The 25,187-nt window shown below is 38.9% G+C and overlaps 2 protein-coding genes across 3 annotated transcripts in view; one reads left to right on the top strand and one right to left on the bottom strand.

Moving 5' to 3' along the window:
• otofa (otoferlin a) overlaps positions 1–14,373 on the top strand; it is an 81,335-nt gene extending 66,962 nt beyond the window's left edge. The window contains exons 33-48 of the mRNA XM_039598799.1: positions 13–150; positions 275–350; positions 1,349–1,494; positions 1,588–1,722; positions 1,813–1,950; positions 2,051–2,178; positions 2,457–2,627; positions 3,468–3,628; positions 3,847–3,989; positions 4,069–4,157; positions 4,400–4,498; positions 7,098–7,339; positions 8,021–8,199; positions 8,611–8,711; positions 10,859–10,979; positions 14,198–14,373. Coding sequence (XP_039454733.1) covers positions 13–150; positions 275–350; positions 1,349–1,494; positions 1,588–1,722; positions 1,813–1,950; positions 2,051–2,178; positions 2,457–2,627; positions 3,468–3,628; positions 3,847–3,989; positions 4,069–4,157; positions 4,400–4,498; positions 7,098–7,339; positions 8,021–8,199; positions 8,611–8,711; positions 10,859–10,979; positions 14,198–14,371 — 2,241 coding nt within the window. The 3' untranslated portion in view covers positions 14,372–14,373. The remainder of the gene's footprint in view (positions 1–12; positions 151–274; positions 351–1,348; positions 1,495–1,587; positions 1,723–1,812; positions 1,951–2,050; positions 2,179–2,456; positions 2,628–3,467; positions 3,629–3,846; positions 3,990–4,068; positions 4,158–4,399; positions 4,499–7,097; positions 7,340–8,020; positions 8,200–8,610; positions 8,712–10,858; positions 10,980–14,197) is intronic.
• drc1 (dynein regulatory complex subunit 1 homolog (Chlamydomonas)) lies at positions 14,130–22,445 on the bottom strand. Of its 2 annotated transcripts, none has more exons than XM_031727684.2 (17): positions 22,177–22,445; positions 21,631–21,724; positions 19,395–19,507; positions 19,102–19,285; positions 18,858–18,995; positions 18,135–18,221; positions 17,911–18,033; positions 17,595–17,722; positions 17,381–17,515; positions 16,897–17,266; positions 16,208–16,297; positions 16,049–16,135; positions 15,825–15,946; positions 15,589–15,738; positions 15,415–15,512; positions 14,578–14,627; positions 14,130–14,373 (listed from the first exon to the last, which is right to left on the bottom strand). In XM_031727684.2, exons 1-16 carry the CDS (start codon positions 22,251–22,253, stop codon positions 14,608–14,610), a joined length of 2,016 nt encoding a protein of 671 aa, XP_031583544.2. In that variant the 5' UTR covers positions 22,254–22,445; the 3' UTR covers positions 14,130–14,373; positions 14,578–14,607. The 2 variants fall into 2 exon arrangements, with proteins under 2 accessions (XP_031583544.2, XP_031583543.2); XM_031727683.2 differs by having other exon boundaries at positions 14,130–14,376; positions 22,177–22,443.
• Between the last annotated feature and the right edge of the window lie 2,742 nt (positions 22,446–25,187).

Below are 25,187 nucleotides of genomic sequence, written 5' to 3'. Positions count from 1 at the left end.
CCTTCTTTTAAGATTGAGGAAGAAAGTGACAAAGACAAAAAGAAGAAAAAGAAAAAAAAGAAGGGAGGAATGGAGGAAGAGGATGAGCCAGATGAGAGTGTTCTGGACTGGTGGTCTAAATATTTTGCTTCCATAGAGACACTAAAGGAGGTTTGTCCCTTTGAATACAGTCAATTCTGTTTGCTTCTACACGTGTTTTTCTGAGTCCTACGGGATTGTTTCTCACAAGCACAATCCTATTAGACTGACATATTCTTCTTGCTTGGTTTTTCAGATCCTCAGAGCCCAGGAGGCTGCTCAGGCAGAGGCCGAGGAGAGAGAGGACATTGAGATAGCAGCTGAAACGGCAGGTATTGAACTCTACCAAATCAGTAATGCTGCCTGCCAGCATGCAGCTGTGGCTGAAGTCGAAGAGTCTGAATGCTAGGAAGAGGTGCTTTGATGCTTTCTTTTTTATCTCCCTTGGATTAGGGCCATGCTAAATGAAACAGAAGAAGATGTCGTCATGTAGCTTATCTCACAGAATTCAAATTTCAGTCCACTTTTGTGGAGACTGGTAGCCTCACTTCATCTTTTTTTAATTTCATTTACACTTTTGGTAATGAAGTGTTAATTTTCACAGGGTTGTCAACATTTACTTGACCTTGAAGACTACAATTTACATGACAACAATGTCACTAATATTGAATGTTAGGCTGTGGTTTTGCAAACATGGACCTACTATATCCCTGACAGTTTTCGGTTCCTTGAACTATTATGTAGGAGCATGAGAGGCATCATATGTGTTTGTTGCTCTTCCTCTCTTTCGTCCCATGAATCCATCATTCATTTGTGCAGAGCTGAACATCATATTCATAATCATTTTTTACATTAGCATGACCTCCCAGCTATGCAGTACAGATGAAAGCTGGAGGAGAAAGGTCTGCTTTATTAATCATCAGAAATAAAATTATTAAATACTTTTTATTGCATAAAATTATTTACTGAAACTGCAATAAAAATCAGTCAGAGGTGCTCGGTGAGTCGTATGAAGAAAGATCATTTTTAAGTTCACAGTTAAAATTTTACTATTCTTTGTACAAGCAAAATGCAGTTCTTGTTGTGATCTCTTCTCAAAATAAAGTTTCTCAATATGTGACTGTCATTCTTCTCGATCACCATACTTTTTTCAGAGGATGTCAAAAGATAATAAATAAAATCTCCACAAACTGGGAAACTTAGTCCCCTGATAAAGACCTATCAGCTTTCATGTTATATAATGTGTAGCGGCGCATGCAACCCTGCCACCTATGTCTTCATGTCTTCATCCCGTTTGTCTGTCTTCACCTCCATTCATGGTTTCAATCAGATGTCAAACCCGATGAACTTCTTCTGAAAGGCTCCAAGACGAAGGAAAGGGGCAAAGAGAAGAAGAACTCTAAGGACAAGAGGAAGGGTCAGGCTGCAGATGGCTCCGAGAGGCGACCAGTGAAAGCAAAAGTGGATGAGCTAGTGGTGAATATGCCATTAACAGTCATACAAAAGCTAGCCAGCACACATTAATGTCCCTGCACACTTAAAGTTTTTGTGTTTGCCGGTTTATTTCAGGTGTACAACAAGGAGCTTGAGAGTGAATATGGCAACTTTGAAGACTGGCTTCACACGTTCAACCTGTACAGAGGAAAGGCTGGGGATGATGACGAGCACGCTCTGGATGATGACAGGATTGTTGGTAGATTCAAGGTGGGAAAACACTGTCTAAGAACTGTTACTTGTCAGACTACACTAACAGAAAATACAACATATAAATATGATTTTTTTTCCATCAATCAGGGATCCTTGTGTATATACAAGTTACCTGTATCTGAAGAGATCACAAGAGAAGCAGGATTTGATCCTAACATGGGAATGTTCCAGAGCATCCCACACAACGATCCTGTCAACGTCCTCGTTCGTGTCTATGTGGTCAGGGTAGGTGACCTTCTTTATGTCTAAATCTATGCCACAGTCATAAAAACTAAGTGTATGAAAATAAAATGAATACTTTTTCTCTCTTCTCTTTGTTTTCCAGGCCACAGACCTCCATCCTGCTGATATAAATGGGAAAGCTGACCCATACGTTGTCATTAAGCTGGGCAAGTCAGAGGTCAAGGACAAAGAGAACTATATCTCCAAACAGCTCAATCCAGTATTTGGAAAGTAAGTTGAGAGAAATTTTGAATCAGTTTGTTGTTGAATGGTGGCGGTGTAATAACAAAAAAGAAAAAGTTGTTGCTGCTCATCATATATTTTTCAAAAAGTTTTGTAAGAAGTTTTACTTCTACTTTTTTAACTAAACAACGGCTTTAAATTATTTTCATGTCCTTGTATTGTGCATTTACTTCCATTCCATCATTTGCACAGTGACCCAACTTTATGTGTCAGGATCTATTGCACCTTTTGAACTATTCACTTTACCCTCCACTTCCTGTCCTCAGATCATTTGACATCGAGGCCACCTTTCCCATGGAGTCTATGCTGACGGTGTCTGTGTATGACTGGGATCTGGTCGGCACAGATGACCTGATTGGTGAGACAAAGATTGACTTGGAAAACCGTTTCTACAGTAAATTCAGAGCCACCTGTGGCATTTCCTCCAGCTATTCTGTGTGAGTGTAAATCTATCCTGCTTGAGTTGTTGTTTAAGTTGTAATGCCACAATATGAAACTTAACATTTATTTTAAGTACTTTTTGAAATGTAGAATTCTTAGCTTAATAATAGTAAAAACAAACAATTGAATTATTAAAAGTTTAAAAAGCTTCCTTGGTTTGATTGCATTTGGTTTGCACTTAAGTAGCACTTATAATATGGCTCAGTAACAACATGATTATAGTGAGGTGAGATAGTCACTGCCTCTTTATTGGTTAATGGTTAATATCGAGCTATTGCTTGATATTTTTAACTGGGTAATATTAGACTGTAAATAAAATGATGGGGTAATAATGTTGAAACAAATGAAAAAATTCAGTTATATAATATAATATTATGGTGAAAAAATAGGATAACCTTGTAAAGTAATATAGGTGGATGTTTTCATATATTAGGACACCATTTCAACATTATAATGGTGAAATTAGTTCTGTTGTATATCCTAAAATTCTCCAAGGTAATAACATAATTATAAAATTTGATGCTGTCGCTTATTACCTGGAAAACCTTTGCAGTAGTTTCTGTGTAATAACCATGAATCTGGTCTCCAAAATATAATACTACCTGTTTCTATGTAATTTCATAGTAAGAATAAATTCAACCAAAATGCCCAGAGGTATAATAATTACCTGGAAAAAAAAGTTTCTGTGTAATAACCGTGAATCAGCCACCTTGTCTAAACGATTTCTCTATATTGCATCCAATAATATTTCCTACAAAAACCAAGGACCAGGAAAATACATATGCAAAACCTTTCAATGACTTACATCCTCTCTCTGTGGTATTTCTTGGTGTTAGCCATGGATATAATTCTTGGCGGGACCCTATGAAGCCCAGCCAGATCCTGGCTAAACTCTGTAAGGATGGCAAGATCGATGGACCTCATTATGGGCCAGGAGGCAAAGTCAAGGTGGCTAATCGAATCTTTACAGCACCGACAGAGATCGAGGATGAAAATGGTATTGTTATATTTTTCCTCGTGATCCTGATTAATCTTCTTTTGTCATTTTTCTCTATCTCATTTATATTCCTTACATATCCATTTACACTAAGCTGGTTTTACAGAGATTTTCACATTTTCAGATTTGTTTACATTAAGATTAAGGTGATGTGAAATAAAATTTATTCAGACATAGGTTTTTCTTGCTTTCCTCGTTGCTTACTATTATTCTATTAGGTCTAAAGAAGCAGACTGAGGAGCATTTGGCCCTCACAGTGCTGAATCACTGGGAGGAGATCCCAAGAGTTGGCTGCAAGCTCGTCCCTGAGCATGTGGAGACCCGACCCTTGCTGAACGCTGACAAACCCGGTATTGAACAGGTAGGAAAGGGCTGCGTTGCTAAGACACCCAAAATGTATCTGATGGAAATTAGAGCAGATTCTTTTTTTTTCCTCAAAGGGCCGCATTGAGATGTGGGTGGACATGTTCCCTATGGATATGCCTGCTCCTGGACCTGCAATTGACATTTCTCCAAGAAAACCAAAGAGGTACATCCTGACTGGAGCAATAACATGACTGTCACTTTGAAAATATTCTATGATAATACAAAGCTATAAACTGAATATAAATATTTATTCATTGCTCTTCTCAACAGAAAGCTTTTTTTCCAAGAACAAAATGTATTTTTATCCCCTGGTTAAATTATGGTGAGTCTGTTTGACTAGTTGGCTCTAAAAATGTCAAATATAAGTCCAACTATGTGTGTTCCTTCCTCCCCCTCGCTTACCAGATATGAGCTCAGGGTGATTATTTGGAATACAGACGAAGTAATACTGGAGGACGATGATTACTTCACTGGGGAAAAGTCCAGTGACATATTTGTCAGGGGGTAGGTACAGCGGGATGGGGCAGCCAACCCTCATCCCGTGGGTGTGAGCTGTGTGTGATTTGTTTTGCAGTTAACCATTACCTTTTTTTTGTTTTGTTTTGTTTCCATTTTTCTGTGTGCGTGTTTGTGTCGTGTGTTGCGTCTCTGTGTTCGTGGCGTGTCTCCTGTCTGTCGTCCTCTCTCTCTTTCTCTGGTCAATACTCTGCTGATGTCTAGCTTTGAGCTTCGTGTTATAATTTGGAACACTGATGACGTAATTCTAGAGGACGATGCATTCATGACAGGAGAGAAGATGTCTGACATCTATGTCAGGGGGTAAACACACGAATCCATTGCATGGCTCGTAACAACAAAATACCCTTATTTACTCCTTCTGAAGCCCTTGAATCCTTTTTTTATGACCCTCCCGTTTCTCTAACTCTCTGCATAGCATGCAACCTCGCTTGTCTCAAACACTCCTGTCAGCACGAAAATAAATGCATATGGAAAAACTTGCACAGAAAGGACCAAACCACATGAACAACACGTAACAGCATATAATACAAACAAATTAATGTGCCAAAGCACTCACCTCCAGCCAATCCCAACAGGCACCCACCCCTCCATGAGCCTGGTTCAATCAGAGGTTTCTTCCTGTTAAAAGGGGGGTTTTCCTCTCCACTGTCACCAAAGCGCTTCCTAATGGGGGGTCATGTGATTGTTGGGGTTTTCTCTGTTTTTTCTGTATTATTGTAGGATCTTTACCTTACAAAGGCACATTGAGGCAAATGTTGTTGTGATTTGGTGCTGTATAAAGAAGATAAAATTGAATTGAATTGAACCAGTATAACCACTACTTTTAGACAATTTCGACCGACTGCAAAGATATGTCATGTGTTGACATAAAAAACTGTGGTACGAAATTCAAAGTGCTTTAATCATGAATAACTAAGACTAACTTATGTTGTTCATGAACCTTCAGTTAAGGTAACACTGAGCAACAATTCCTATAATGCCAACTCACAATAGTCACATCCTATTGACAAGTCAAGGCTTGCTAATAAAGTTGTTTTAGCCTACCTACAGTTATTGCTCTCTGGTGAAATAACTTTTTCAAAATGCTAAAGAATTCATAGTTTCGAGGTAAAAAAAAAAAAAATATATATATATATATATATATATATATAATAATAATAATAATAATAATAATAATAATAACAGTATAGTTTTGTTCAGTTTTTTATTTAATGCAACCAACACATATGGCAAATAAGACGGGCTTTTTTTTTGCTGTTGCTGTTGTTGTCTTTTTGCTTTTGTTTTTTACAACGAGGCATTTGAGGTTTTCTCTGTGTGGTTTGGTCCTGCAGTAAATTGCAAATACTAATTTATAAGATATTTACGGTCAGGAAAAAAAACTCCAGCATGGAAGTGTACTGCACAGACACAAGTATACAGGTGTTCCTGATAAACTGCTTGGTGACTGTCTGCATGCTTGTACGATCGAGCTCTTGTCTTTAAAAGTGACATTGTCTTTTGCAGCCTAGATTTGTTTTGTTTTTTTTAATTTAATTTATGTTATTATGTTTTGGTGCCTCCTCATTCTTTACCCAAGGTGATGTGGTGTCACCTGTGGATGTGTCCCCTCAGGACTTTACTGTAGCAAACAGGGTGCCATCCTTAAACAACCATAACAGTGAAGGATCAGGTTAACTTTAAATTTGCACTCTAGATTTCAGTAGCAGGACAGACTGGAAAACTGTGGTTGTTTCAGATGGATCCAGTGTTGTGATACAGTATTAATGAATCACTTTTTTGGGTGACGTGAATTTGGTATGTTTTCTTCCCTTTGTAACCACTTTAAAATTTGCCAGCGCCCTCTCCCTGGAGCCTTTATCTCAGTCTAATTTATGCATCTCGATTACCATATCAGCACTTTGTAATGTAGACTATTCAGTATTTACCTGTTTTAAACTGACAAATACCTTTTGTCAGATCATTTTTTTTATTATTTTATTTTTATTTCTTTTAGAATTTTCTTTTTCTTTTTCGAGGGGTGTATTTTGAGAACTGAGAGTGCACCTTCCCTCCTGCTCCTTCTGACTTAAAGTCAACCTCACTTTACTGTTAATGAAACAACTGCAGCTGACCATCAATGCCAGGCATCAATCCTCCATTTGCAATTTGCAGTTGTAAATATGAAGCTTTTTTCATAAATCTGCAAGTTCTCTGCGTCCCTAAAACTTGCAGATTAATGAAATCTGCAAGTTTTATGGATGCATGGCTTTCTAAATAGTGTGAAACTCCAACATCAAATCAGATTTTTATGGATTACTCAATAACAAATTTAAAGTTATCACATGTATGAAGCTGATTTGCTTTTGGGGAGCCGCATTATGTGCATTGATTCCGACCTTCTAGCATCATCTCTCTTGTTAGCAAAATAATACATTTAACAGGCCCTTTGCTCTTGTTTAAATCACTAAATTGACATCACGTAAATTTGTACATGTTGGACTTTAGAAGTGCATGGCTGACAAATCCAAAAACATCTACTTATGACACCAAACCGTGATCCTGGAGATCAGACTAACTCTCACCCTTATGACCATTTACATAGATGGCTGAAAGGGCAGCAGGAGGACAAACAGGACACAGATGTGCACTATCACTCACTGACCGGTGAGGGGAACTTCAACTGGCGCTTCGTCTTCCCTTTTGATTACCTCATGGCTGAGGAGAAGATTGTCATCTCTAAGAAAGAGTCCATGTTTTCCTGGGATGAGACCGAATACAAGATCCCTCCTCGTCTCACGCTGCAGGTTTGGGATGCAGACCACTTCTCTGCTGATGATTTCCTGGGTGAGGATGAAATAAATTCTTTTTTTTATTTTTATATGTATAGTCTAATTTCTTGAAACATTCCCACAAACTTGGATGTTTTTCAATCATTTCTGTGTGTCTTGGTTAATCTTTTCTGCTTCCACCTCAAACACTATTGTTTCACTTTTGCTTTAGTTTCTTTAAAAAAAACATTGAACATGTTGTCACAGCAGCACCAGACTTCTAATAGATGGAGCACTGACATTAACTAAAATCTCACAAATGCTCATGTAGTTCTGCTGTAGTTTCAGCCAGCCATCCTCTTAGCTGCTTATCCAGTTCAGTGTCTTGGAGAGCCTATCCCAGCTGTCAGAGGGCAAGAGGAGGAGGACAGGTCAACAATCCATCACAGGCCCAATACAGAGAGAGAGAGAAAGAACTGTCCACACTCACACTGACACCTACGGTTAATTTAAAATCACCAATTAACCTAACATGCATGTCTCTGGGCTTGGAGAGAAAGCCAGGGTGCCCAGAGAGAACTCATGCAGGCACAGGAGGAACAAAGGAACAGTTAGTTTGATATAAATGCATTTTATGGCTGACTTTCTTTGTAGCTGTTTGTTTTCAGCTAAGTCATCCTTTTCTTACCATCCTCAGTGTATAAAAGGAGAGTACTGGCTATTCCAAATTGACTTATTTTGCTTTCACCATACCCAGGTGCAATCGAGCTGGACCTAAACCGTTTTCCTCGAGGCGCAAAGACAGCCAAGCAGTGCACTCTTGACATGATTCGAAATGAGCAGGATCTGCCAACCATTTCGATCTTTAAACAAAAGAGGGTTAAAGGATGGTGGCCATTCATAGCCCGTAATGAGAATGATGAAATGGAGCTCACGGTAAGACAGTCAAGAGTAAAAATGAGCAAAATCATGACTGGTTTATTATAGTTCTTATCATAATACTTATAATACTTAGAAAGCCATTTTCAAGGGATTAAAGCCTGGTGTAGAATTAGCACTATAAGGGGGGAATAAGTGAACATACATAAAATTGAGAGTTCAGTTCAAAGCAAACATTTCTTTTGAAGAGAATTGTGTGTGTGTGCATTTATCCACCTGTGTTCACAATATATGATATCTTCTGAAAATCCTTCAGATTAAAAAAGTAGAGGAAAAGAAAATGCTTTTTCATTTAAATACTGATACTACATGAATATCCTCTTTACCAAAAAAGAGATATTTTATAGTGAGCATTTTGTATGTGGAAGGACTTCTTTATTTTGAGTCATGTCTTCAATGTCATTACAGGGGAAAGTTGAAGCTGAGCTTCACCTAGTGACAGCAGAGGAAGCAGAGAAAAGCCCTGTAGGACTGGGACGAAATGAGCCAGATCCACTGGAAAAACCAAAGTAAGATATTAACGGGTTGTGTTTAAAAAAATATACAAGAACTTAAGTTTTGCAAACACGCACACACACACACACACACACACACACACTGGTTTCAGAGTTAAAAAAATTGAACGCTTGTCTGGAACAGAAAAAGACAGACATGAGCAAGTGTTTAAGTTTGTCTTTAGGAAAATCATTCTATCAGTGCAAAAAGCAGTGTTTCTAAAACATCATAAGGTAGTGCCGCTTAAAATTTTATATTTTTTTAAAGATGTAAACCATTTTCCAGCTAGCCTCTAGCATTGCTTTCTGCACTGTCAAAAGGCCACTGTTACACACTCGTTACTCCTCCTATCATCTCTTCAACTGTCTCCCTGTCTCTCCCCTCATCCCTCCCCTTTCATGTGCGTGTTATTCTTCTCCTTACCCTTTCCCCCCCTATTTGCCTCAACTGCATTCCTTCCCTCCCTCTTTCTCTTCCTTCTCCCGCAAAGTCGCCCGGACACCAGTCTTATGTGGTTTCTGACCCCTCTGAAGTCCATTCGTTACTTCATCTGGCACAACTACCGCTGGCTGATCCTCAAGGTCTTGGGGCTGATTCTGCTGCTGCTCATGCTGGGCCTCTTCCTCTACTCAATCCCTGGTTACCTGGTCAAGAAGATGCTGGGGGCCTGATGCGCTGGTAGCCTCCGCCCCCTCTTCACTTTGTCTGCTTCTCTTTTTGCCCCCTTTGCTTCCTGGATTCTTCTGTCTTAACTTTAGCTCCTCTTCTTTTTTCCAGCCAAGCTCAGTTTCTTAGTCTTCTCTGTTGTCTTAGAAGTAGACTAGTCGTCTGTGTCCTTTATTGTATCTTGTCTTAGCCCTGTGTGCAAGTCAGTGTCATTTGCCACCAAGCGTCATTATAAATCTTGTTACCATCTATATTGTGACCAACTGTTTAGTATGGACACATGTAGGGATGCTTTGAGTTAAGGTGAACAAGGTGTTGAAATATCCATGTTCTTATCAAGTGGGATGATTGGTAGAGAAGGGAAAAGTATATACAAATTAAAAATTACATAATTCTAAAGATGTGAGGGTTAAAATGTATATATATTTTTTTAAATCCAAAAATGGCGAAATGAAGTCAAAACTTTTAATGGTAGTTGAATAGTGGCTCCAAGAATGCAAAGCCCATGAGGCAAAACTACAAAGAAACATCAACAAATGCAAGGATTACACAATGATGAGAAACAGACAAAGGACATAGGGAGACATGGGGCCATATATACACACACATAAGGTAATCAAGAGAAGTGGAAATATCACAGCTGAAAGAAGTTCAAACAAGACATGGGCAGTAAAATTAAATAAAAGTCACAAGAAATGACAGAGGTTTAAAAGTATCAAGAGTATCAAAATAAAATGGGGAAAAACAGGGAAATACCAAACACAGGAAAAAAAGACAAAACTCCAAAACCCAGAAACCTGAAAATTATATCAATGATTATATTAATAAAACCTCTGTTTAAGCATATTAAACTGTAATTGTTTGCTTACAAGCAACAAAATATAAAAAGAGTTCCTATATTCTTTAGTAATGTTGTGCTACTCCAAAGTATTTTTGCATATACTTTGTGGGCATTTCAACATCATATTATTTCTAGGCAAACAAGTCCATCAGCCATCTACAATATGAAAGAATCTCATCCCATTTTATGGGAAATAACCTGTGAATTGTACTGCACTATAAGCTGTATGAGTGCCTACATCCAGGATGTTTCTTGATTCTGGTTTCCAGGGTGGGGAGCGGTGGGGGGCAATAAGCATCTGTTGCAAACATTTGCCAGAAATGTCAGTCTTTTAGCTGTTGGTCAGTCATCATCCACTCATTTACATGTGTCAACATACTCATTCTGCATAATAGAAAGCTTCCACTCTGTGATGTTTTTTTGCTCCTGTGAAACATAATACTGATAGAAATGTGAACCGTGAGCATGCATGATATTCACGATTGCAACATGGCTTACTAACGCCAGCTTTCTCTTTCTGTCTTATTCCTCTTTTGTTTGCTCCTTTTCATTGTCCACTATTACTCACCCCTCCTCATCCTCCTTTAACTCAACCCTCCATCCTCACCATTTCTTTATTTTCATCCTCTTAAAAACTCCACCTGAACCATCCAGTCGCCCAGACACCACCTTCCTGTGGTTCCTGAGCCCGCTGAAAGCAATCCGCTACCTGGTGTGCAACCGCTACAAGTGGCTGATCATCAAGATAGTGCTGGGCCTGCTGCTGCTCATCATGGTGGGCCTCTTCCTCTACAGCATGCCAGGCTACCTTGTCAAGAAGCTGCTGGGGGCCTAAGTCACTGCTAGGGGGATGGGGAAGGGAAGGGTGGCTGCACGGATAGATGGATGGATAAGTGAAAGGGAGAGACACTGATGGTAGATGCTTGCTTGCCCACAAGAAGGGAGACAAGACTGCTATGTTTTCTCCTCTCTAATCCAATCTGAGCTTCATAATCAGCTCACACCTTCCCCTCTTAGCGCTGAAAGGAGAAGGAAACACCATCGAAAGTGACCGCCCCACTGCCCCTTCCTTGCCCCCCTGGCTCCCAAGTAATGAAGATCCAACTAACAACTCTGCAAAACAGCTAACAAATCTAATGCACAATATTTGGACTCCATCCTTTTAAACGATTAGACAGATATTACATGGCACAAAGTAACCCCTGATCTAACCTGAAAATCCTCTGAAGCAATGCTACATGAAAGTGGATGGTTCTTTATTTGTTTCAGCCTTCAGTTTATTTTATATGTTTCAGGGTTAGTGGTCAGGCGATTGCACTTTCAAGTCATACTATATGAGCTCTTGTTACTGTTTTAGCTTAAGAGGGAATGGACAAAACTTTGGGTAACACTTTAACTCTGCCACCATTTTATTTATAAGCACTATATAAACATTGAATAAATGGTTTGTGGTGTGGTGTTATAATTTAGAGAAACTGAACATAGTGTTAGTTCAGGCAGAACTCAAAGTCCCCACAGATCAACTGATATCAATTAGCCCACAGCTAATGGCTCAGATTATATTTATCTCCTAGATTCTATTTAGGATGTTTTAGCCAGCCTACAGTTGCTCCACGCGGCAAGCTGCTTTGCAAACCACATTCATTCCAGTTCCTCCTCCTAATGCTGTTCTGAGACATAATGAGTGGTTGCATCATGTCTCAGAACAGAGTAAATATAAATTACTGCAGATGGAAATATCTCTGAAATTTAATGACCTTTGAAGTCATTATTGATGTAGAGTACTTGTCAACAGCTATAAGTTATTCCATAATAATATAATCATTCTTTATCTGTTTATAACCCAGCTTTCTCTAGTCACTGCTCTCACAAGACGTTATATTTTCATTAGAGTTTGTTATAAACTGTATATGAAATGTCGATTCAGTGCTTATAAATGCTAAATGAGGTTAAAGTGTTACCTTTTTAACTGTTATTGGTCTTGCAGTTTTTGCACACTTATATAGTAATAATAATAAGGAAACAAAAATAATTCTATTTTCCTAGTAAATTTCAGTGAGACATAGAACAAGATGACTTAGGAATTAATCATATAATTAATAAGCATTTTGTGGTGTTTAGTTTATCTGCAGTGTTAAAGATTTCTCCTTAAGAATAAAAACCAAAACAGATTTTGCAAATGATTCAAATCTCCCCCTCATTTTTATAATTGTGTTATTGTACAAGCACGGGTGTTCACAGCTGCTTCCCTCTGGATGTCCTGAGTTTTTGTGTGTGTGTGTGTGTAATTATGTAAATGCTCTTCAGCCTCGTCTTCTGACTCATAAACGGCACTGATAAAACTCCCAGAGAAAAATAAAATAAATTATTTGTGATTATCATTTGACCAGGGTCTGTTTAATAATCCTCCAAAGTTACAGACATGTAAAGGTGATCACTGTTGGCTACAGTATATGTTAATATGCATGCATCACTGTGATAACTGACCAAAGTGGTCATGTGTGTTAGCACGACTTGTCTTTCCAGCTCGACGCAAAACAAATCACCAAGCCTGTTGTCTTTAACGTTAACGAAAATGTAAAGATGATTTTTATGGGAATATTAGTTGCTTCTGAAAACTCGGTTCTTGTCTCCATGTCAGACAAACGTGTGTGGTGTCCTTTAGCCCCCTTTTAGTTTGCCTGTGGTTGGAACCTTTGCTTGTGATACTGTTTCACTGTTTGCAATAAACTTGCCTGTTTTTACAATGGATTTGTGTATTTATATACATTATATACATTGTTTTGAAAATTTGAAATAGACTGAATTACACTGATAACATAACACCCCCATAGTGCTAGTTATCCTTAAATGTATGTTGATGATAATCAGTGATGATTTATCATTTCTTGTTTAGCATGATTCTTGCCCCTGTGGGGCTCAAAGGACAAAAAGAAAAGTTTAATGTGAAAACTATTTTCTTTCTACTGAACATCTGCCAGCTAAAAGAAGTTTACAGCTGTCAAACAGCTGACAAGGACGCCATTAATGTTTACATCCTGTTATGTTGTGATGAGCGTTAAGCTCAGATCCATTGTTTAGCCAAAACCCTGAGCACTAAATCCTCACTAAAGGATTCATTTAGATTTAAAGATCTGATTTGGGTTAAAAATAAATGAATAAATGAATGGAATATTAAAAGTGAGAAAAAAATGAATGACTAAGCTGGTATCTAACACACTAACTTATATGTTTTCATCCAACTCGTCCCACTTACTATTTATTTTAAACAGGAGTGTCGCATTTGTTTTTACTAAGTTCCAGACTGGGAAATAAGAATGGCTCAAAGGCCTGCAGCGATATAGACATATATATATATATATATATATTACTGACATGCTTAACTGACATAATTATTTTGTTGCACACAAAACCCTCAACCAGTCCACTAAAATGTATTTATATGTTTGTGGTCCAGAAGTATGCCTTGGAGAAAAAAGGAATGAAAGTCGGTATAAGTGAAACAGAATACGTGTGTGAGTGAGAGAAATGGGTGTAACAGTGAAAGTGCAAGGAGCAGAGGTAGTGAACGCAATGGTAGTGAGACCTGCTGTGATGTATGGTTTGGAAATAGTGGAACTAACAAAAACACAGGAGGCTGAGCTGATAAGGTGAGATGAAGTCAGATGATCCAGTATGACAACCCCTAAAGAGAGCAGCTAAAGGCTTGTAGACTACTGCAGACTACTTGCTCAGCAAAAAAGGCAAATCAACTTAGTGACTAGTTCACATTTGCCTGAGGAATTTCCTTCAGAATTTAGCAGCGTTGAAAACAGAGCCAAAAAGATATTGGACTTTAATTTTATTTGGATTGTACTGGATGTTAATTCAACTGATTACAGACAAATTTTCTCAATTAGCTCCAAAATTAAACTTACTAACAATCTAACAAGCTTTTTTTTTTTATTTCACTGACATATGACTGCTGTTTGATTTATGAATCTGTCTTTGCAGTCGCCCCAATGCCAGCATGTCGTGGCTGCTGGCTCCGGTGAGGACGATGTGTATCCTGGCCTGGAGGCACTACAAGCTGCACTGTGTGATGCTGCTGGTTGTTGTACTGGGTCTGCTCTTTCTGGTTCTGCTCTTCTTCTCTCTGCCCTCAGCACTCAGCCACAAGCTGTTTAACACTGCTGGGTAGAGACAAACCACACACACACATCCTCTGTGTACTGTTCTGTTTACACTGAACCACTGTATGTGTTTAATTAACTACACTGTAAGACTATTTTTCTTTTACATTTGTAAAAAATAAATAAATTAAAAATTTCACACTACATTATCATTTAATGGTGGGGGTTGTGTTTTTTTTAAATGAACACAAAGGTGCTTACAGTGCTCTCGGACTCCACAGTGATTATTCATTAATTAGAGCTCCGGGTACCTGTCAGAGAGGCAGAGAAGATGTTAGATCCATGATGTTCTGCTCAGTTGGGTTTTCAAAGCCCTTTTGTTTTACTGATTGCTATGATTATAGTTTAATTTGATAAATGTTTCTTATGTTATCATTTAATTATTCATTGTATTGGAAGTAAGTACTGGAAATTAATAACAATAATAATAATAATACCCATAATTGGCCAGAGGTATAAGAGGTAAGAGGTATTCAGATTAAATGATCTGTTCATTCAGTCAAAAACACTCCAAAATTCAGTAAAATCTGAAATCTGAAAGTGTTTGCATTGAAAAAGCTGGATAGTTAATCATTTGTAGCATTAACCACTAATTATTATTATTATAAATGATCAAACCTGTTAGCTTCCTGTTTGAATATACAGGGTGTATCAAAAAAGAATTGTCTGATTTCAAAAGCCTATATTTTAATAGTAATGGACAGTGAATTTTAAAAAGTGGCTGAATATAAAGTTTTACATACAAAACTTCCAATGTGCTCAATGTGTCCCCCCAGCCTACGTCCATATGATAGTCAAACTCATCCCACACTTTTGCAAGTATGTCTGGAGTCATTGCTGTTATAATGTTACCACATCAAACTCACTCTTTCTAACAGTACGTGTGTCGCTCGTTGCCGGTGAACAGTTAAAGCACTTTGAAATTTGATGATTCTTTTTGATACACCCAGTGCTATGATGGTAAAGGCCCTATGTTTTATCATTATTCTTATTCGCACTAGATTACAGTGCTGTAAACATAAACATAAGCGCACGTACTGCTGAGTATCTGTTGCAGCTGCATCCGCAGCTCAGTGTTCTGCTGCCTCAGGAGCTCAGTTTCAGGGACAAGCACAGAGATATCCATCAGGACCTCTCTGGAAAGACACACACACACAAAAATGACTGATCTGATTCAGAGGTATTCCTGCTTTCAGTGTAGGTGTTACTCACTCATACTGCTTTAATTCCCTTTCCGCTGCATCCCACAGCTTGAGTTTTTCCTCAGTGATGATGTTGCCAAGCCTATCCCAGTAGGCTTCTTCCACTGAGGTATCTCTGGCTGGATGGCTTAAACTGGACTGCTGGTGGGAGGAGCTCCGTCTTCAAAACACAGCAGGAAAAAATTAGTATAAAACACTCACACAGAGGAAGAGCCACGGGATTGATAATTCAGTATGTAGTCCTACTTCCTGTGCTGCTCAAGGAAACGTCGTAAAGTAGGCAGGACGTAGTTAGGTTTGATGAGTCTGGAGGTTGAATCAGCTGTGGCGCTGTTCTCCATGGCCTCTGTCACCTCAACAAAAGCACCCTGCAGCCAGAACAAAAACACTGATAGAAGATACGAGAACAGTAGTTGTCTAATCACAAAGGCCGTATTCAGTACAAGCCCAATGCTCATTCAATTTCTCACCTCAGTCCGCTCTCCCTGCTGACGTTCGTACATTAGTAAGAACTCATGTAGCAACTTGGGTAAATCCTTTTCTTTAAGACCCAGAACCTAAAAGAGAAAACAGCATGTCTGGTTTTTCAATAGTAACTACATGAAAAGGAGCACTAAATGTGAACTCACAGCAAAGAGAGAATGCAGCTTCACAATGGTCTGTTCATTTTTCTCCATGGGGACCAGCAGCTTCCGCAGTTTATCTTCAACCAGGAAGCCCTAAGTTGGGAGGAAGATGTTTAGCTTAAAGGGTCTTGTAACTGCAATTTTGCATTTTTTATCTGTTTTTTTTTCCTTTAGCTTTGTTTTTACAAAAGTAGTGTTTCTCTATAACTATAACCTGACTGAATATGCAAAAACTGAGATATACTGCTAACACCCTACTTAAGCCATCTGCTTTGTCAAATGTGAATATTTTCAGTATATAATTGTACTTTGTTTTTTACCCTGCAATAAAAGGCGTAATTTGTATTGTGTAGTTATGAAATATTATTAAATGGTTTTATTGCTCTAGCTTCTTGAGCTTATTCTCAAATTTCCAAATTAAACAACATCCCAAAATGTATCAGCCCTGCTAAAGCTCATCATTTAACTTTGTTCTTGTTTAATCTGTACCAAAGCTTAAGTAGAAAAGCTTGGCTTGACAAAAATTTCTCATAATATAGTCTAATTACTGACATGTGTAATATGTCTAGTATGATATAAATACTGCACATCTGTGGATGTCTAAGTAGTGTGTACAATTCATGCCCTATTCTACAACAACCACCTGCATACTGTCATCGTTCATAAACACAAACCGTGAACTTGTTTCTAACCGTTTCATCACAAAGCAGCTCCATCACTTTCATCAGCGTCTCAGATGACAGCTCCCCTTCCTCCACCCCTGTGCCGTGCTCTGAGTCCCTCTCCAGGCTGGGCCCGACTGATGCATCCATCATCCTCTGGCTGCAGTGTGAAGGATGCCTGGTTTGCAATAGATGACTGCTGGGGTTAGTGTCATGCTCCTGAGATCTGCGGGGACCAGGTGACTCCATGAAGGCAGCTGAAGGACGTTCCCAGGCTAAACCAAGGTGCTTGCAGATCAGAGAGTCAATGGCCAAAGCCTTCTCCGCTAGCTGTGTCACCTCTTCCTCCATCATTACCCACATCTCCTCGAACTTTCGGGCATCAGCGGCTGTGGTGTACCTACATGAAGCGAGGAAGGGTTGAAGTTGAACAGAAAAAAATAAAAGCATTAGGTTATTATTTTTAATATTATTATCATCATCATTATTATTATTATTATTAACACTTACTCACCTGACTTCCTTCTGTATGCGTTCATAGTGCTGGCGGGAGCGTTTGTGGACCTCAGACAAATGCTGTCTCTGCTTCATAAACTTGTCCTTTTGTTTGGCATACTTGGTTTTTAAGTTTTTCACCTCTTTCGAAGTGCTGAAACAAAAAGATACCATCATAACTTGGACATGTATGTGTATTTACGTGTGCTTCTGTTTGAGAAAAACTGTAATACCCTAATATTTTGCCCTTCATTTCTTCCAGCTTGGCATTATATGCTGCATTCTTGTTGCCATGTTCAAGTTGTTTAAGATTTAAAACTACAGATTTGCCTTTCATCTGTTGTTGCTCTCTCAGCCGAGCCTGTAAAAACAAGAAAAGCCATCTCAAGACTGAGCGTTCATTTACATCGAGTGGTAAAACACTGATCTTATTTTTTGCAGCACAACCACTACCACTCTATACCATGTCCCTGGTTTCTGAGGCAGTTTCAGCACCAAAGAACATCAAGGCTTCATCATATTGTAATAAAGCACTGGAGTAAAACAAACCTGAGACTTTGCATTTTCTTCCAGCTGCATGAGTTTGATTTTGGTGGTATTCTCCAACATCACATCATGAACTGTCTTTTCAGACTCCTCTACCATCCTCCTCCTCTCCATCAGACTCTCCAGCTAAAAATAGGTTAGATTCATTACATAGAGAGCTGATATATGTAACATATTAGCATCAATGAGAAGTTAAGTGTGTGTGTATTTATTTAAATAATCCTAACCTCTGTGTCCCAATGTTCCTTCATATGTTTATCCAGCTTAGCCTTGTCTTTGGCAAGTAAGACTTCAATTTCCTGCTGATAAACTCCCTGCCAAAAACAGGACAATCATTACATTATTAATAAGAATCTAGATAACACAGATATAATGAGATATTGCTGCACAACCATCTCTAAGGTTTACAGAGAATGCTTCGAAATAGAGAAAATAATTGGTGAGTGGTAGTTCCCTGGGTGAAAATGCCTCGTTGATGATAGAGGTTACAAGAAAACAGTCAGACAGCTTTGAGCTGATAAGAAGGGAGCAGTACCTCAAATAAACACTTGTTACAAGCAAAGTAAGTAGTAGATGTATGCAGTATGTAGTATGCATAAGTGCATGACACAAGACTTGATGTCTTGATGTATTTATGCAGACACTGGATTTGTTTTTATCGTAATACCTGCAGGGATTTTCCTAAAACTCTGAAAAATGCCCTTCATACGATAACAATTAAAATGACCAAAACTAACACTGAAACTAATAAAAACTCAACTAAAAGTAAAACAAAACATTTTCAAACAAGTAAAATCTAAACTGAAACACACAAACCCACACTAGAAACTAACTAAACAGAATTAAAAACAAAAAGTCAAACTGAAATAAGGCTAAGATGTGATCAGCTCACTGACTCAGATGTACTAAAAATCATTTAAAGCTCCTTTGTGACTCAGATCTGGTTCTACCTGAAGTTGTGTGAGCTCCTCACTGTAGGCCTTGGACAGGTTTTGAAACTGTTGCTGCATCCTGTCGAGCATCAGTTTGATCTCTTCATCGAGCCTTCTCAAGTTCTTCAAATACTGATCCTCTTTGACCCGGCGCTCCTGTTCAGCACAGTGCAGAAAAGGGAAGCAAGTTATAAACAATGGCTTTGCGGTACAAATGCAAACTCCATGAAATCATGCTTTTACTCATTTGTGTATAATTTACCTGTTGGAGGTCCCTTATGAGTTTTTTCTTGTCTTCTATCACTGCAGCACACAGCTGCTGCTGGCTGTCCAGGACACTCTGCAGTTCTGAATGAACCACCTTTTGATTAACTATCGACCACCCTTTTCTGATCTCCTCAACCTTTTCCTGACAGGCCTTAGCATCATTTTTCAGTCGCTCGTCTCTGTTTGATTAGAAAGAATAGTACAATTAAACATCAGCCACTTTAGCACTGGGTTTTCTGTATGGGAGAAAGCTTGATTTGAACACTGAGAACAATTTAAAAGACAGACCTAATTCTGCAGTTGTCCTCCATCCCTGACCTTCGCTCCATCTCTTTGGCGTCGGCTGCAGTTTGAATGTTGGTCACTAATGTGGTCAGACGTTTCTGCAGGCTCATTATCCTCTGAGCAGTGAAAGTGGGACAAATTAAAATAAATACATCTCATAAGAATTTAAGAAAGCTACATCTGATTGTGGTAGTGTCCATTTACTGGTTGGACTTCATCTTTTGCAATAACTTCAGTTTTGTTTTCAGTTTCAGTTATAAAGATCTTTTTTAGTGGATATTACAATGCTGACTCTGCTTTGGCCAGTCGCTTTAATGGATTTAATTATTTCACTCCAACATAGCAATCACAATGCAAAATAAGAGTCAAAAACACAAAATTGGTTGATTTAGGGCCCGGATGGCTTGAGGATAGAAGCTCCTCTTGAGTCTCTCTGTCCTTGCCCGGATGATGCGGAACCTTCTACCAGATTGTAGAAGTTGGAACAGTTTGTTGCCAGGATGGGACGGGTCCTTCAGTATCTGCGTTGCTCTAGTCCGGCATCTCCTGGTGTAGGTGTCCTGAAGCGGGGGGAGAGCAATCCTGCAGCAGCGTTCTGCTGTACAGATCACTCTCTGGAGAGCTTTTTGGTCCTTCACACAGCTGTTCCCAAACCACGATGTCATGTTCTGTGTGAGGATGCTCTCCACAGCGCCTGTATAGAAGAGCTGATCCACTTTGAACCCATGTGTCACTCCTACTCCACACCTCACCACTGTCTCGCTGTACATGTCTTCCACCTCCCTCACATACTTCTCTGCCACTCCTGACTTCCTCATGCAGTGGCACAGTTCCCCTCTTGGCACCCCATCAGATGCTTTCTTTAGATCCACAAAGACACACTGAAGCTCCTTCTGACCTTCTCTATATTTTTCCATCAACACTGTCATGATCTGTAGAGATCTTTCTCTGCTGCTGACTGATCATCACCTCTCTTCGTAGCCTAGTTTCATCAACTGATGTTTATGTCCTGAATCCAAACGGTGAGCGAGATCCACAGTACAGTGTCCTGATAGTTGAAGGCTGTGGCTTTGATTCTAGTTTTAGAAGCTCTAGAAGCCACAGGTTAGCCTATATATTATGGTACTATAGGGTCTTTAAGATATGATGGGTAAGATATCGCTATTCAAAACTGAAAAGAAAGAATTAGTTAAATTCTGGGAACCAATGAAGAGAACTTGATATGAGAGAAATTTGATCCCTCTTTCCAGTCCTGTTAGCACTCTTGCCTTGCAAAGCTTATTTGGAGTGAAATGTAAATTTACCCTAAGCTGCCCTGCCTTAAAATGAAGGGAACTTTTTTGTTTTGTGACAACTTCTCACCTCTCATCCATGAAGTCTCTTCAGTTCTAAAAACTGGTGTCAAACTGCCGGTATTTAACCCCTAATGACATTGTCCTCCTGTTAGTGTCCTGAGAGTCCTCGAACCACCTTGCAATCATGCAAGTCATTAAGAGTCACACGAGCCAAGGTGTGAACGAGGCATGGATCTCATTATAGAGGATGAGGTGTTAGTGAAGGTTAAATTGCCTGGGAAGGTCTCTCAAGGCTACAATATAATATCTTAAAGCAGGATGAGCTAATGTCTTACAAAAGATTCACATCTTGAATTTAATTGAATTGAACTGAACATCATGTGACAGGATTCACACCATGTTCACACCTAGGTTCATGTGACTCTTACGGACTCACGTGATTACACTCCAGGGGGACAACACGAAAAGGGTTTAATTGTCTGTCAGTCTCCATCAGGTTTTTAGAACTAAAGAGATCTCGTGGATGAGAGGTGAAATCTGAAATCTCTTCACAAACCCAAAAGAAGTCCAGATGCCTTCTACCATGAGCTGGATGACTGATCACCAGCACATACATACTTTAGCACAAATACCTCAACATACATTTAGTTGAAAGTCACCTAGTTGATAATTTTCAATGCAAATCTTTTTTCTTGAACATATTTTTGTAGATTGTAATATTATTGGGTTTACCAAAGTAGTGAGTGTCTTGTTGATATTGTTCCTGGCATTTTTATAGTTTCATCTTATATCCACTCCTCGGCGTTAAATAAACTAAACCAATTTTAAAATAAATGCAAAAAAATGGACATTCTGAATCACCCTTGAATGCCAATAAACATATACATTTCAATGATTTCATTAACCTGCAGAGGTAGGTGATAGGGAAACATGAAAAAATCAACCTTATTAACGTCCTTCTTTTCTTCTTGCATTTTGGTCTTCAACTCCTCATTCCCCTCCTCAGTGGGGTCTTCCTTTCCCTTAAAACTGGAGGCCCTATAAACATACAATATAGTTACCATCTGTAGAGTGATATCAGGTCAACTGGACAACGTTTTACCTAATCACCTGGGACACTAAGAAAAGATTTACGACATGTAACTGTGGTCTTTTGATTATCAGAGGTTATTTTTTATATATCTGTGTTCAACTGATGTAATAAAATATAACTGTGAGGCTTTTACAGCTTTTAAAACATTCGTTGTTCCACTTTTCTTTTTTACATGAGCAGCGTTCAACTCAAATGAGCAAGGTATCAACAAAAATGGGCCAAACTGCAAAGTGACAGAGGCCATTATCTCGACCTAATTTTCCTGAGTTCATAGTATTTATTAAACGGTCAGGTTTAAAACACACACACACACACACACAACATGCAACGCCTCTATCAGGGTAGTTGTTGTTGTCCAGTCTATCGCAGTGTTTAGCCACAGTAAGCTGCAGGTTACCCCTTCTTATCCTCTTGATTGTCGGACAACACAGGAGGTTCGGGCGCCTCTTCATGCACTTTGTCAGCTTCTTCCATTGTTGGACGATGTTGCAAAAAATACTGAAAAGTAATTAATTGTTGGACGATGTTGTAAAAAATACTGAAAAGTAATTAAACGTTGCACGGTTAAAATCGTCCGCAGCAGCCCTGTAGAGTCTGTTTGGTAAGCGTTGCTTTGGCGACGGAGCTGCTTTCAGGTTCCCTCGTTAATTCGAAGTCCTTTTTTTTGTTTGTTTGTTTTTTTAAGAGGAAACGTGCTCGTGTTTTCCTCAAACATAAAACAGTGGCAGTCGTTATTTCAGTGTCTTTTTAAGTGTCATTGCTGAGGGTTGTTCTACAAGCTACTGAATCATTGGTTGCACTTAGTTTGTGCAGAGGCCTGTGACAACTTGTTTCATTTTCTCTTCACAACTTATTGCACTTATATTTCCTATCAGAATATTCCTTCCTTCATCATTGAAAGACTAATGATGACGTTAACAGTTTCAAGTGTCTCTAATATAATCCCTTCATTTATTAATAAAGCACAGTCTGCCGGCTTTGTTGTTGTTTTCATTCTGTACTTCTATCTGCTACTAATGACTGTTCATGTTTAGAGATTGCTTCTATTTATTAAGCTCTCTTACTCCCTTTCCTTGTGTTTAGGGCTTTTAAAATGCGACTCTACAGGGGGAGTAGCTTTTATGATGCTGTTAAATTTTACATGGCTCGGTGCTGCCATCTAGCGGCATCATCGGGTTTCAACCGCTCTAGATCAGGAACTCATTTAACAGCTCACTTTGACCTCAAGCGAAACTCCCCTTTCTGTCAGTGTAAAGAAGTTTAACTAAACATTAAATCCCTCAAATATCTTCAATTAAGAAAAAAAGAACTTCAATACAGTACATTTCCCTTTTTCTATGTGATGAAGAAATGGAGGAAATCTGTCAGCATGATTTGGGGCTTAAAATGTAATAAACAGATATACTTAAAAACAGGAAAAGTTTAGACAGCTCATTGCCCAGACTGTCCTGAAATAACAGAACTAACTTTTTGTTTTTAAAGAAAATGCCTTTTTTCCTCTATAAAAAAGAGAGATTCTACACCAGATAGGGAAAAAGCAGGAACATTTCTGTCATTTAAATATTTATCTATTACTTATTTACTATGGTGTAGTATGAAAGACCACAGGGGGAGTCTTTATTAGTAGGAAAAGCTGTAAAAACAAAATTTAAACTTATAGTAAGAACTTCCCAATCTGCAACATTTTTCACATTTTCCAGTGGGCCAGATTGGAGTCTTTGATTGGCCTGATGTTAGACACACTTGGTCCAGATCATTTTGGGGGTGAGAACAACTTCCATACTGTAGGACAGTGTGCAGATAGTGGCAATGATCTCTCCCTAACAGGGCCATTTCTAAGAAATGTGACATCATAATCTTCCAAGTTTCATTGTAGGTTCATAAGACAGTTTACGACATAAGATTATTTTCCCCAGTGAAGCGTTACAGGCAGTCAAAAACTATTATTTTTATGCAGTTGTGGCACATGCTCAGCAGAACAGTGCTAGAGACACAACAAGCAGACAATTGTAAAAGTGAAATTTTTAATCAACATGAGACCTAACGAGGTTTTTGTGTGTGTATTAAGTGGTGTCTTAAATTTTTTTTAGGATTAATTTCTTTTCTAAAAAAAAAAAGAAAAAAGAATTTAAATAATATTATCACATAATAAACTTTAGTGTAATTTGCACAGCTGACTTTAGGTGGAGCTACTACCTTGTGATCAAAACTTGACTTGAAGTTTCACAAACAAGTATTTCTGAATATTTTTTCACAAGAGCCATGCCTCACTAATTGTCATGCCCCCTGATCAGCATAACCCAGATACTCACATACACAGAACCTGGACTTCTAATTCACACACACATGCACACACACATGCACACGATAGATGTCTTCTCAAGCTGATGGCAAGATGCGCACAGTCTGGTTGCCCACACAAACAAACTCACGCACGGGTCAGATGTTCTTGCTCTGAAGAGTGCCCCTGCCTCCACCCCCCGGGGCCCCTCGCCGCTCTTTTGGCCTCAAGTGGCCATGGTTGCAAGGGATGTAAGTCAGGCAGCAAAGGTTTCTGACATATGATCCTGCATCTGTGATGTCACTAACAGCTGACTTGTCATAAGACCTTTGGGAAAGAGGGAAGTGAGGAATGAATGAGGAGGAGAAGGCCTTATTTTCAACAGACCCTTAGCTGGAACGTTGAGTGCTTTTGCATCAAGCTGCTGAGATTACAAACTGAATGACTGCCATTAGAGAGTGATTCTAAAATCTATCATAATACCATAAGCTAGGGATTGACAGACTTTGACCCCACTTGCAGGTGTATAATAAGCCCCATTCACTCTACATATGCTTGGTAAAAGAGTGTGTGTGAGGGTGTGTGTGCCCGTTAATTCCTACCCCCAGGGGCATATGTTTACTTCTTGTTCAACAAAGCGTCATATTCATTACCCAGGGGCATAATCTAAGCTTGACCTTCAGCCAGTTAACTAACTGACAGCTTAGAGTGTTGGTGTGGTGGGGGTTGCATAACATTTTAAGTCCTAACTAAGAGTTTCTTAATATTGCCATAACGATGGAGACATTCACTGTTTTGCAGCATGGGACAGAATACAAAAGAGGGGAGGATGATTGTAGAATACAGCAAAAAAAAAAAACATTTTTTAAGAAATACAACAATGCTTAGCTCCAAAAAGGCCATGACCTTGTCAAAGAACAGCAAACTAGTCAAAAAAAAATTGGACAAAAATGAGATTTAATAAATGAAAACAGAAGGCCAGATTCACAAACAACATGAAGAGCATCCCCTTACTGTTCAAACATGAAATGTACTGGCCTTGTCTCAAGGTAACTTGTGCAAAAGGAAGTATGTTTTTGCCATGTGTGCAGCATGCACTGCAAACAAGTGCCCAGTAATTTTCCCCA

Source organism: Oreochromis aureus, linkage group 15 (assembly GCF_013358895.1).
Source record: "Oreochromis aureus strain Israel breed Guangdong linkage group 15, ZZ_aureus, whole genome shotgun sequence".
Classification (NCBI taxonomy): domain Eukaryota; kingdom Metazoa; phylum Chordata; class Actinopteri; order Cichliformes; family Cichlidae; genus Oreochromis; species Oreochromis aureus.
Note: the sequence above shows the minus strand (reverse complement) of the source record. Positions and strands in the feature narration are given on the sequence as shown.